At 38.1% G+C, this 13940-nt stretch overlaps 2 protein-coding genes across 2 annotated transcripts; one reads left to right on the top strand and one right to left on the bottom strand.

The window, feature by feature from the left end:
- The first annotated feature begins 1656 nt into the window (after positions 1-1656).
- Positions 1657-2658, top strand: LOC118734710 (keratin, type I cytoskeletal 9-like). The gene is made up of 2 exons (XM_036464417.1): positions 1657-1691; positions 1753-2658. The coding sequence occupies exons 1-2, from the start codon at positions 1686-1688 to the stop codon at positions 2620-2622; spliced, it is 876 nt and encodes a 291-aa protein (XP_036320310.1). The 5' UTR covers positions 1657-1685; the 3' UTR covers positions 2623-2658.
- Positions 2659-10425: 7767 nt separating this feature from the next.
- LOC118754361 (glycine-rich cell wall structural protein 2-like) lies at positions 10426-11076 on the bottom strand. The gene has a single exon (XM_036489238.1). It carries the CDS (start codon positions 11074-11076, stop codon positions 10426-10428), a length of 651 nt encoding a protein of 216 aa, XP_036345131.1.
- Between the last annotated feature and the right edge of the window lie 2864 nt (positions 11077-13940).

Here is a 13940-nt window from a genome sequence, read left to right as displayed (position 1 = left end):
GAGCCTATACCTCCATACGAATCTCGTTACCAACTCCTTAATTTAAATTCACTAAAAGTAAGCGGTCTTTTGGAGCTAAAATATTGGAAGCCATTGTCGATTGTTCTAGTCTTTTAATGTCCCGTTTCATAACTTGGAGCATTATTCGGTATTTTATTTGGTATTCCCGAAATCCAGCTACGTGGAATGTGCGCCTTTTTCTAGAACCATCTCTGAGTTATATGAGCTTTCAGAATATGATTCGTATAGTGAGTTGTGTTCTTCTAAATTACTTTAGGTAGTTTTAAAGCTCCTTTGCATTATATGCAGGAAGGATTTGTATTCCATTTGATTGATATAAAAAAATAAGAGACCGTAACGGTTAAAATCTTTGAAATACAAATCATAATTAACCGTTAAAATTGAATTTATATTTTTCCGATCAAATTTAAATTTTTTTTATGGTTTTTATTTTTTCCATCTAGAATAATCATTGTTTTTAGATCGTTATTTTTGATTTTTATATTTTCGATCATAACATTACCGTGATTTTCAGTTTTGATTTAAAAAAAATATATATATGTTGTTTTGTTATTTTTATGGCCTTATAACAATTATATTCAACAATTTTTATTGAGCTCGTGGCCGCTTTTAAATGAAAACTTATTGTGGAAAAGCAACAATAATTTGAAAAAATGGTAGAAGTGATAGCTATTACGGAAATCACCACATTTCCTCATGAGACTTCTTTCAGTAGGATTCGAACCGACGATCCCACTGACAACTGGCAACTGGCTGAGTCAGTGGGATCGTCCGTTCGAATCCTACTGAAAGAAGTCTGATGAGGAAATGTGTTGATTTCCGAAATAGCTATCACTTCTACCATTTTTTCAAATTATTGTTGTTTCCACAATAAGTTTTCATTAAAAAACGGCCTCGAGCTCAATAAAAATTGTTGAATATAAAAAAATAACGTTTTAGCTTGACTGAAAAATCTAAATTTAACGATTATTCTTCATCGAAAATATAAAAAAAATACGATTTGCAATGATTTAATAATGAAATAATATTTAACGGTTATTTTCGGCCCCTGAAATAAGAAAATTTTAAATGGAAATGGGAGCTCTGATGGCTAACCTCAATGAAATGTATTTCCTGCAGGGATGTCGTGAATTTGTATACGGAAATCTAATGGCCCAGAATCGAAATATTAAATAAAAGCTTGTAAAAACGGTTGCGGCAAAGGATGATCCGCGCTTATTGTGTCAGCGATATGTGCATAACCAAGTAATGACGGATGATGATCGATTGTTGAGTACATACATACATACAAGATAAGTGTAGTCAAATTAATGCCAATTTGGGGTATTCCGAAACGGACAATACCAATAATTAAATGAAACAAATTGAACCTTGCAAAAAATAAAACTAATTCCAGTATTTGGAATAAGGAAATTGATAGCAGCAAGAAGTACACGATACTTATTCAAGTTTAATTCTATTTTAAGAAATGATTCTTTTTGAAGTTATTTTCTCCTTTTTTGGGTATGAATTTTTAGCTGTTTGTACTCTTACCAAATTCTGTAGAACATCATTAATATGTTTTCGAAAAAAAATATTCCTCTATAAAAATCAATGCCGTCCTACTGATTTCCAACAATTACACATTTGATTTTCAGTAGAGCAGTCTTTGAAGCAACGGTACTATGAAAGTGAGTTCGGCATAAAGTTTCAACGCAGTAAGGATTAAACAATTTTTCCCTTTTCCTATAGGTTTTCTTCTGCATTTTAGCCTCTTTGGCGGCAGTCAGCGCAGGAGGTGGTTATCTACCACGCAGTGGTGGTAGCTATGGTGGCAACACTGGCGGTAGCTTTGCTGGATCTTCTAGTTACGCTAGCGCGGGCGGATTTGCACATTCATCTGGTGGTGGCGGTGGCGTTTACGGTGGGGCTGGTGGTTATGGAAAAAGTGGCGGCGTCGGCGGGGGTGTATCACACGTCTACCGTAAAACCTTGAGCACCGGTTCGGGATTGGGGGGCGGGTCCCATTCGGCATTTGTATCAGTTGGCGCGCCTGCGGCCACTTACGTAAGTGTTGGTCGTTCTTACGGTGGTGGGCTTGGTAGCAGCGGTTGGAAAAGTGGTAGTCCATCAATTGGGATTGGCGGCTATGGAGGAGGCAGTGGTTTCACTGGCGGATATGGTGGCAGTAGAAAAGCTAGCTTGTACAGCTCTGGTATTGGCGGTAGCTCTTCAACATACAGCAGCGGTTCGGCGCTTGGAAATTCCTTAGGCAGTGGTGGCTTAAACTCCTACGGAAATGGTGCTGGCTATGGCGGCTATGGTAGTGGCGGTTTGTCTTATGGTGGTGGCGCGAGTTCCAGTGCAGGAGCTTCTGCTAGTTCAAATGCCGGTTGGGGCCTTCCTGCCAATGAACAATACTCGGTTAATCATGGTTCGTTAGGCGGTGGTAATGGCGGCGGTGGTGGTCTCTATGGCAGTGGTTCAGGTGGTTATGGATCATCGCATGACTTTGGTGCTGGATTGGGAAGTTATGGCGGATCTGGTGGTAATGTTGGATATGGACATGCTGCAGGCAGTGCTTCGGCCGCTAGTAGCTCTGCTGGATGGTGGAAGAGTTAGTCGTCTCAACGTGACTTAATATGTGAGTGACCAAGAATGCGCAGTTATCACATGCAAGATAATTTGTAAAATTTATTTAAAACTTGTGAAAAGGTTTTAGTCAAATACATGCAACAATTTTTCGAAATGAAGTGTTTATTATCTTAATAGTCTCGAAAGATAAATTGCTGTCATCTACAACCATCGCAAATCAGAGAAGCTTCAATAAATGAGATAACGATCAGATACCCGTAAACGACTCGCAAAAGCGTTGTTTCGTAAGATCCATCTAAGCTACATACGTTCTCATCGTATCTGTTGGATCTACATACGCAAGGAAATGCTCAATAAAGTTGTTTTAACAAACAAGCTTTTCGGTCCGGTAAGCACCGTGAAATCTTGTGCGATTAGAAAATTAAAAAACAAATTCAGTGAATGTTTTATACATAATGCCGATGAAAGAATGGAAATTCTCGATCAGTAAAAAAAACACATTTTTCTAAAGAAAAGATATTTTATTTTTTAGAATAGGGGAAACTATGCACTTCCGCGTACGGCCCGAAAAGGGGATTTCGAAGTGGATTCATGTTCTTCTCAGGTATTACAGGTGAATTTCGTTGACCTAGTCATAAATCAGAAACCAATTTCTATATGTTCTCTCAACTAGTTAGATCTAAAGCCCCTTTTTATATGTCTGATACACATTAGAAATAAAACGAGCGGGACATAAAAATTTCATGTGTGATAAAAAGGCCGGCAGCCATATAAGTATGTAAGCTCTTGGGAAGACAAAAGCCTTAACAGTCATTCGCCTTGAGAGACTATGCAAGTTTCTGCCATCGCGACGCGTTGTTGACTGCTTGGAGTTCATATTCCTGATATTTCGGAAGTCTGGGAGAGTGGTCCCACTACTAAAACCTGAGAAATCAGCCAACAAAGTGGAGTCTGCAAACAGCGCTTTACCTGGGCTTACCGTTAGTTGAGCTTGACCACTTATAAGGATTGATAGACCAACTGATTTAGGCAGGGCTTAGAACAACAACAAAAACCACAAAATGATAGCGAGAGTTATACAAAATGACACATTTACGAAAGTTTTATTCAAGCCATAGCCCAAGCTGAATACTCGTACTTTGATCAGCTTTAGATCTGAAGCTAAAAGCCGTGCTTTACTTGCTTGTCAAATTAACCAATAGGCGGCGCGTATTAAAAATTGTCTGAGCTTTTGGCTAAGTTCAACTGGCCGAAAGCAGGTAAAACTTAAAAGCGCTTATACCAAATTCAAACTAATTATCTCTGTATAGATGTATACATATATATATTTTAAATTATTTTTCCAAAGTACCGAATTATACACTTTTTTCGCTTTCTGCAAAAGTAGACTCATCATCCACTTCACATGCGCTGCAAGTTTTAAAGGTTCACAGAAGTTCAATGCCGTCAAGTGAAGACGAAAGTTGAAGTTGTAAATTTGCAACCAAGCGCAGCTGACCATGAGTAATGTCAACACGATTAGTATGTGACAAGCGTTAAGTGCGTACTGCATATTCAAACTGTGTGAACAAATTACTGAATTATGTACATGCATATGTACATATATATGTAGATAGTCGTATGTACATAAATATATATATTTATGTAGTTGCGTTTGCGTATTGCGCAACAGTCTTCTTCACTAGATATATTTTTTTCGTCCCGTTGATTACCAGTGGTCGGACTACACTACGATTGTGGTAGATCTACCACATCTGCTACAATTAGAATCTATCACGTTTTAATCTTACCTAGTGTAAAATTTGTGTTCTTTTAAAGGAAAAAATTTAGTACTATGTATAACGGTGATAAGTGTGCTTGTTCCAGGAAGAGTTTCAGTGCTACACTGGCACTCAGCAGAATAGGATCTACATGATTTAAAATTTTGACTGTCTGGTGCATCTACTATGACTCTATTATTCCTATTTTTTCGATTCTTCTTCTTCTTATTTGGCACTGAAACCGCCTAAGCGAGTTTCACAAAGCACGCCAGTCGTTTCTCTTCTGTGCCAACTGACGCCAATTGCAAACGCCAAGTGAAGCCAAGTCCTTCTCCACCTGATCTTTCCATCGCAGTGGGGGCCTCCCTCTTCCTCTGCTACCACCAGTGGGTTCCGAGTTGAACACTTTCAGAGCTGGAACGTCAGTATCCATTCGAATGACATGGCCAAGCCAGCGGAGCCGCTGTATTTTAATTCGCTGCACTATGTCTGTATCGTTGTAAAGCGCATACAGCTCATCGTCCATCGTCTGCGGTACTCGCCGTCGCCAACACGTAAAGGCCCGTAAATCTTCCCCGAAATCTTTCTCTCCAATACTCCAAGACCCGCCTCATCGGATGTTGTCCATGCTTCTGCGCCATATATCGGAACGGGCATGATGAGTGACTTATAGAGTGTGGTTTTCGTACGTCGAGAGAGGACTTTACCCTGAATTACCTACTCAGTCCAAAGTGTCACTTGTTGGTTACAGCGATTTTGCATTGGATTTCCATGCTGACATTATTATCGGTGTTGATGTTGGTTTCCAAGTAAACGAAATTCTCTACTTTCTCGAAATTAAAACTGTCAACAGTGACGTGGGTGCCAAGGCGCGAATGTGCTGACTGTTTGTTTGGAGACAGGAGATACTTCGCCTTGTCCTCGTTTACCACCAGACTCATTCGCTTTGCTTACTTATCCAACTTGGAAAAGGCAGAACAGACTTCGCAGTTTTTGATACCGATGATGTCGATGTCATCGGCGTAAGCCACCAATTGCACGCTCTTGTAGTAAATTGTTCCTGAGCGGTTCAGTTCTGCAGCTCTTATTATCTTCTCCAACATCAGATTAAAGAAGTCAGATGAAAGGGAGTCGCCCGTTCTGAAACCCCGTTTGGTGGCGAACGGTTCGGAGAGGTATTTCCTAATTCCCAACGTCATTTTACACAGCTGTATCAGTTTGGCGGGGATGCCAAATTCAGACAAAGCAGCATATAGGCAACTCCTTTTAGTGCTGTCGAAAGAGGCTTTAAAGTCGACAAATAGGTGGTGTGTGTCGATCCTTTACTCGCGGGACTTTTCAAAGATTTGGCGTATTGTGAATAACTGGTCTATGGTGGATTTGACAGGTCGAACGCCACACTGATAAGGCCCAATCAGTTCATTGACTTTGTAACCTATGCTTAGCAGGCTGATCCCGCGGTAGTTGGCGCAATGGCAGGGTCGCCTTTCTTGTGGATTAGGCAGAGCACACTTAAATTCCAGTCGTCGGGCATGCGTTCTGCACAAGAGTTTATGAATGCACCTTATCAACTCCTTGCCACCGTACTTGAGTAGCTCAGCTGGCAGGCTGCCAGCTCCAGCAGCTTTGTTTTTTTTCAGCCGCGTTATTGCTATTCGTACCTCGTCATAGTCAGGCGCACATAGAACATTGTTTCGACGACGGATTTCCCAAAATCCCCTCGTATCGCTGGATTGTTAAATAAGCGCTCAAGATGACCATATTACAGTACAATTAACTTTATTGTACAATAGGCACTTTACAATACTTGTTTGGGTGATAACAACAATTAACAGTACTTGTTAAAGTAATTAAAGCGCTTAACAAAACTTGCTAACGCAATTGATTACTATTTTACAACTTTATTTGTAGCTTGCTGATTCGTAACTGACTTTTGTGCACTGAAAAAGCGGCCTTATGCATGGCAACTCTAGAACGTTCTGCAGTCTATCGCATATTCTCATTCTCTCGCTGTTCGCAGTATTCATCCACTTGACGTTTTTCGTTATCGAATATTCTACGTCATTCCTCGAACACTTTTTTGTTGTTCGCTTCGCGTTGCCGCAGTATTCGCCACACTTCCCTCCACCTAAGTCTGATCATCCCGATCAGACACACTTGCCGTTCCAAACGCTGTAAGTGGACAACCTTTATTTTTTTTCTCGGTCTCCCAACAGTATGTACATGTATTTTTTCTCAAATCTAATTTCCAACTTGCAATTTATATTTAAATTGAAATACATAATTTTTTTTAAATAAAATTGATATAATATGAAAAATCTTAACCACTTCCAAGCGGCGTTGAACCTGCGATCTCAGAACGGTAGTCTTCACGCGAAGACATAGCCTACATTTGTAAGAAAAGCATTGCGTTTTAATGAACTAGTATTATTACTGCCTGGTTTGGTTTTTCACTGCACGTCTGCTATGGTGTTGTAAAAAATAAGTACATATGTGTGTTTCCATGATGCCGCAAGTGACATTCGTACGACTTTAGAGTTAAATAAATCATACGGAAGTCACTTATCAAAAAATTGGCCGTTGTGTTGCTTTTATACCGTCCTTTGGTTGACAAAAAAATTAAGTGCGCACGGAACACTGGTGTCGAGAAAATCGAGGAAAAGGAGGTCATAACGGACGTGACAAAAACTGATGTGGGTTCAGTACAGTAAAGTAATAATAAGCAAAACTATGCAAATCCTGTGAGATTTTTCTTCCTTAAATATTTTTTACGTAAAGTCAAGTTACGGACTATTTATAAGCAATTAATTTTTAATCAGAAGCAACACGTTGTTGGTTTAATTTTAAATGTGATAGCGGATGTCACATAACGGACGTGACAGACTTTTCTACCATACAATATTTTTACTAGTAATACATATATAATTTAATTTTTTATATATATTTTTTCAGTTCTTCTCTCCGCCGTTTCACCAACTGAATACGAAATATATAGATATATGGCCGCTTGAATTCATTTAGTTGTATTTTTGCTTTACATTTTTATGGGAACACCGATATGTAGTAGAACTTTAAGCCAAAAAGCGGAGGGACCTACAGTTTTACGCCGACTCCGAACGGCGATTGTATTTTTATGAGAAGCTGTTTTTCATGGCAGAAATACACTCGGGGGTTTGCCATTGCCTGCCGAAGGACGACCGCTGTTAAGATTTTTTTTTTCTAAATTTTTTGCGATGTTGCTTTGACTAGGGCTTGAACCCAGGTGTTGCGGAGTGGAAGCGCGCACTGCTGGTTAAAATTTGCACTACAATTTTAAGCGGCAATATTTTCTAAGCATAATAGGATGTAATGAAAAATAATACAATTTTCATTAAAAAGGAGGAAAGCATTGCGATGCGATGGAGCAAAACACCTTCCTGGAGTTTGACCACCACTAATGAATGCTAAAGTCCATAACTTTCACACAGCCACCTAGTACTTGTATACGTATGTAGATATGTGGGACGCTCGAATAAAATAACTTACGAATTTACAAATTAGCAAAAAAAAGGTTTTGCTTTTTATAAAAAATCTTTTTAAAATTATATTCAACTCTTTTTTAAAGAAAACAACACAAGAAAATCAATTTGATTTTGTTTTTTCTCCAAAAGTTAAGGAGGTAGTTGCAATAAGGAAACTTCGGTCAAAACTGCTTCTGAGATATTAGCGTTTAAGTTTTTGATCTTTCTTGTTGTTGTAGTATATAAAAAAGGATTACTGTTGCGGTATTGAAAAAAATTCACTACTGCGGAAAAAATCTTCAGATTATCAGTGCTCGGCTCTAATTTAACTGTAATAAATGCTTTCGATCGAAAAACGTCTTTCCTATGTTTTTTCTGAGCTACGCTTTTTTTGGAAAAATAAAGGATATCAAATTCCTATTCAGTAGCCTAAATTAGGTAGAAAAACTCTTTTCAAAATGCAATTTTCATTTCGAAAAATATTGTTATTTCTCTGGGTAATAGTTTCTTTAAACGATGTACATATTTCAAAGTGCATACATCATGAAAATTTTGTACACAATTCCTTAGGCGCCGAAAGCCGCCGCCGCGTCGATATTTTCGTAACTCGACGGCGCGTTAGGAATGACAAAAACCGGGGCGGCGTGGCTCGGCGGCGTAAACCGCTAATACGTAGATACATAAGTTAGGTTAGGTATGCTGGCCAGCCACTGCGTGGCTTCGCAGAGACCAACAAGGTCCATTGGTTGCCAGATAAATTACGACTACTTCAGTACGTACCAGGAGCAATGTTGAAGAACATCGCAGTATTCTTGGTTATACCCTATGGGTACGTAGATATATGAGATGAGATAATTTTGCAAGACTGCAGGCTGTACATCACGGACGTACATATTTTGTATGCAAAAAATGTTACGTTTATTTATCTATTACCACAAATAGATTTTTTTTTTGATTTTATCGCTACACCACATTAATATATGTTTTAGTTTGAAATAATGTCAGAAAATATGTTTGATAAAAGAGAATCAGCATAAAAAAACAAAGAAAAATATAAAAAAACTAATAAATAAAAAAATATATGTTATAATGCCTTATAACAGTTATATTCAACAATTTTTATTGAGCTTGAGGCCGTTTTTAATATAAAACTTATTGTGGAAAAGCAACAATAATGTGAAAAAAAATGGTAGAAGTGATAGCAATTTCGGAAATCACCACATTTCCTCATCAGACTTCTTTCAGTAGGATTCGAATCGACGATCCCACTGACTCAGCCAGTTGCCTACGCACTGTGCTAAGTTCGCCTACTGAATTCTTGTTGCTTTTTTCCACTATTTCATTTGTTAAGCCAACTACAATTAAGCGCAGCTATTCCAATGCTATTTAAACTTCACAAGGCGAACTTGGCACAGTGCGTAGGCAACTGGCTGAGTGAGTGGGAGGTCTGATGAGGAAATGTAGTGATTTCCGAAATAGCTATCACTTCTACCATTTATTATTGCTTTTCCACAATAAGTTTTTCATTAAAAACGGCCTCAAGTTCAAAAAAAAATTGTTTAATATAAAAAAATATATTAAAACAAAACACTAAAAATATATACATACATTTACATCAACTACAACATGGAAATTTTAATTTCAGTGGCGAATACATTTCAACAGGTATCACAATTTACATTATTTTTCTTATTATTGCAACTAGTTAAAAATGTAATTTGAGCTGAAAATGCGATTTTTTGACCGCAGAAGCAATTTTTTTTTTTTTTAATTTTACTATAATCGTGAAAAATTTAGTTTTGATTTTTTTTGGTGATTAGTTTAGAAAATGGTGACAAAGGGTTAATTGCATCATTGAACGTTCTGTTGAGGGCTTGGTAGGGAATGAACAACAACAAAAATTTAGGGCTAGAATTAGTGTTTTGGCAGCAGCAATGGAATCTGAAAATTGTATCCGTACTCAAATGGTATCTGCCATCGAGACACTCGCACATTGTGATAAAGATATATTTCCGAGTAAGTATTAGCACTCTAATTGTATACTTTCCAGCCCCAAATGCGTCAAATCAAAACTTGGCTCGGAACAGAATGATCCAGGAAAGATTGAACGGGTTGGCCCTCCATAGTATAAATAACGACATTGAAGTAAAGCCGCATCAATTTCACTATTCACTTACCTACTTTTCTACTGCGAATGAAATTTGCCTTTTTAATAAGTTTTGAAGTCCTGAAAATCCTTTCTTAGCACGCATTTCTTGGTTTATTAAAGAAATACTACATATGATCATCACTTTGTTTTAAATGACATGAATTCGGCAGATTCCATTTTTTATTCGAGTTATTTTATTCATGAACTATACAAAATTTTCATGTACTCAAAAGATTTACTGATAATGAAGTAACTCCATGGTTGTGTTGATTTTTTACTTCTTAAATAAAAAAGCGTTTTATTTCTATAAAATATGTATGTCACACACACTTACAACAATTATTTGATTTAAAATAAATGTTTTTACACTTTCATATCAAGTTTTTCACAGTACATTTAAAATTTCTGGCACATTTATGCATCACCACGATCCAGCGTGCGCGCTGGCCGATGACTTCGCACTGGCGTATGCGCCACCGCCGCCATAACCGCCGCCGCCCCCGCCACCACCACATGTATTACAACTGCCACCACCACCAGCGCCTGGATAGCCACCATGACCGCCACTGCCACCAAAACCACCGCTTCCAGCGGAGCTGAAACTGTTCGCGCTGCTGGAAGAGAATGTTCCACTTCCGCCAAAGCCACCACTACCGCCGCCACCTCCATAGTTTGGCCTGTAACCGCCGCCGCCGCCGCCTCCACCGCCATAGTTTGGCCTGTAACCGCCACCGCCTCCGCCGCAACCACCACCTCCACAGCCACCACTACCGCCACCAAAGCCACCGCCACCAAAGCCACCGCCGCCGTAACCACCATAACCACCGCTGCTATACGAGGGCACCTGCTTTACAGCGACCACTTGCACACTGGGAAGACTGAAGCCGCCATTACCACCACCGCCATAACCACCACCGCCACTATAACCTCCGTAGCCACCACAACCGCCGCCGCAGCCACCACCGCCACCTCCGCCAAACAGCAAATGCTTCTTAAATGCCTTTAGTGTATGCAAAGTGGGCGTGACTTGGCTTACACCCAACAGCAGCAAACAGATCACTAAGCGTTTCATTGCGTTCCGTGAGTCGTACCGAACGCGCTACGAGCGAAGAAGTCCTTTTATTCGATAGCAATTTCTTGCGGCCTAATAACACTTGAAATCCGGTGTTGTTGTTCTATCGTCTGTACTTAACACCTGTCAACTTTTTGTACAACTGATTTGTCTGGATGCGAGTTTCCGCACATTTATACTTAACCATTTGGGAATTTTATTCTAAACATGTACGAGCAGACGAGTACAAGCACATTTCACTGCGCTCAATTCGTCAGCGGGGCACTCAGATAGTTTATCATCCGCTATTCGTGGTAAGGGGTTGACGGTGGAACAGCAGACAGAATCGTGAGCTACTGATTTTGATTTAAAACCAAAACAAAAAATTAAAAAAAAAAAACGGAAAAAAGTGCGGGTGTTATTCGCTAAATATGTATGTATGTATGTATATGCCGTTGACGCTCACAGTCACCACTCAATTTACAACACCCCTTACCTCGCTTGCGCTTTATATGAAACACTCTACCATCTTTACTGGCCTATTGCTCGGTGACGTGGAACGAATTAATGAGGGGTATATCCAAATGAACGTTGACGTTGAGCTACCTGCAGATCATTGATTAAATCGAGTTTGGAATTTGTTCAACAATTTTTGTTGAGGAATGCATTATTTTAGGTTACGAATGCACCTTTTGTGACGAAGTATGTAAAATTGTCTGAATCGTTTGTAAAATAAATATATCTTTCAGCAAAGGATTGATCACACCCATGGAAATTCACATGTCAGAAATGTAACGTGAACTCTTTCATTCGTGTTCAAAGCATTGATGAATCGATAGAGTGCTGTTACGAGGATTTCGGGTTATAATAACACTGTACGTAATTTTTTGACTTTCGAAAATTTACAAAAAAAAAACAAATCGGGGCCAGTCAATTAAAATAACTTAAGTAACTTTAGATCGTTTGACTTTGAATTAAAAAAAAATCAGTATACCTTGAAAAGTTTTATATTATTAAAACGGCATCTCGAACTATACCTATGGCTAGATAAACGTTAAAATATTGTTTGAGATGTTGGTTTAAAAATAAAAGGGCCTATTTCGACTTAGGTTAAAGTAGCCTAATTGATTTTTCGAGATATTGGCCCAAAAAAAAAAACAAAAATTAGATTTAGTGGTCTTTATGGCCAAATAATTCCGCAAAACTGCTCCTAAAAAATTTAACCAAGGGTCACCAAACAAAAGCGAAAAGTAAGTGCGTCTGGACCAGAGCTGTGTAATGATTGAATCAATTGAGTGTGCATTCTCATTTTTTTCGTTTCAAAAATGTGATTGTTTGATTTAAAAAATTTAACAACCACTCTTGAGATTGGTTACAAATTGTAAACACAAAATATGTAGTGTGTTATGGAATGGTTGACACCCATTCACATAGAGAATGTGAATGCAAAAAAAGAACTCAATCATGTATGATTGGACGTTTATGGGAATGCAATCTGTCAATATCATTCAGTACTAATACTATTTGTTGTATCAGGGTTGAAATTTTTGTACTCAAAATGTGAAACCAGAAGATTGCCATCTCCCTCAAAATAAGTAAACAAATAAATATTTGGTGCTAAAATATTTTTCTAAGTGTTTGGCCGAACTTCTGCTCAAACTTGAGGCATGAGTTCTGATTTTATAAGAAGAGTTTTCAAGGCAGAAATATACTCGAAGGTTTGCCATTGCATGCCGAAGGACGACTGCTATTTTGGGTTATGATCTGACCAGGTATTTAACCATGGTCCTATGGAGTGGAAGTACGCACATGTAATCACTCTGCTACGGCGGCCGCCGTAAGTACATGCTATACATATCGTCGTTTAAAGTACAAAACCGCGTATCAAGAAAATGCAAAACCGCGTAATTGCATAAATTATTTTCTAGAGAGTAAAGTCACCCATATTTCAAAATGGTTATCTTTTTTATAAAGCAAACGTATTTCTGGCTAGTATATTTCAGGACGAATGGATAAGAATTGAGCCAAGAGCTTTTGTGAGCAAATCCAATTTTTGGCAGCCAATGTCAGTCACACGGTTTTGAAGAATGACGATACGCGGTTTTGTACTTTAAACGACGATATATATGTACACATATTAGATTATTTATTCTCAAAATGCATGAAAACTATAGTATGCTTGCAAACAATTAATAACATTTTGTGATAAACAGTTTTACAAATGTATTTGCACTTCAAATTTGTATTTTAATAAAGTATTAATTAAATAAATTATTATTGTAAATTATTATTTTAATAAATAGATATAAAGATATTTATACTTGGCAACTCTTGGACTTTTCTTCATTTGTAACAAATGACAGATGTATACAAAATAAAAAAATAATTGTATTTTTCAAATTTAAAGCAAACGGGCGTTCTTTACAAAAAAATGTAGTTAGGAATCGAATTGCGCATATTTTTTTTACAATATCAAGTGCCCACAAGAAGTGTTAAACCCATAAATAGCTTAAAAAACGCTTTCGAAAATTCGAAACGAGAGTGAAGTGCAGTGTTCAATTATGATCGAAATTGCAGGCAAAATTTGTGCGTATGTAATTAATGTTTTACTTATTTGAAGAAATGTTGCCCCTTGTCATTAAAAATAAGCAAACCAAGACCCCCGCGTCCCACTGGTTACATAATACTTGAATAGCCCCTTAATTAACATGTGTTTGTTTTGAGAACGCACGGCCAGTTAAACAGGCATGTCTGAATCGATTTCCTTCATCATTCTTAGCTATTTGATGTGCATTTTTATTGTTATGTGTTGCAAACAGACATTTTAGGAACTAAATGGGTTCTAATCTATGTACTCAAGCGCACTTATTTTTAACAGTTTCCAG

This window comes from Rhagoletis pomonella, unplaced genomic scaffold (genome assembly GCF_013731165.1).
Source record: "Rhagoletis pomonella isolate Grant_MI unplaced genomic scaffold, Rhpom_1.0 Rhpom_scaffold_00002, whole genome shotgun sequence".
NCBI classification, from domain to species: Eukaryota; Metazoa; Arthropoda; class Insecta; order Diptera; family Tephritidae; genus Rhagoletis; species Rhagoletis pomonella.
This window is presented reverse-complemented; position numbering and strand designations above follow the sequence as displayed.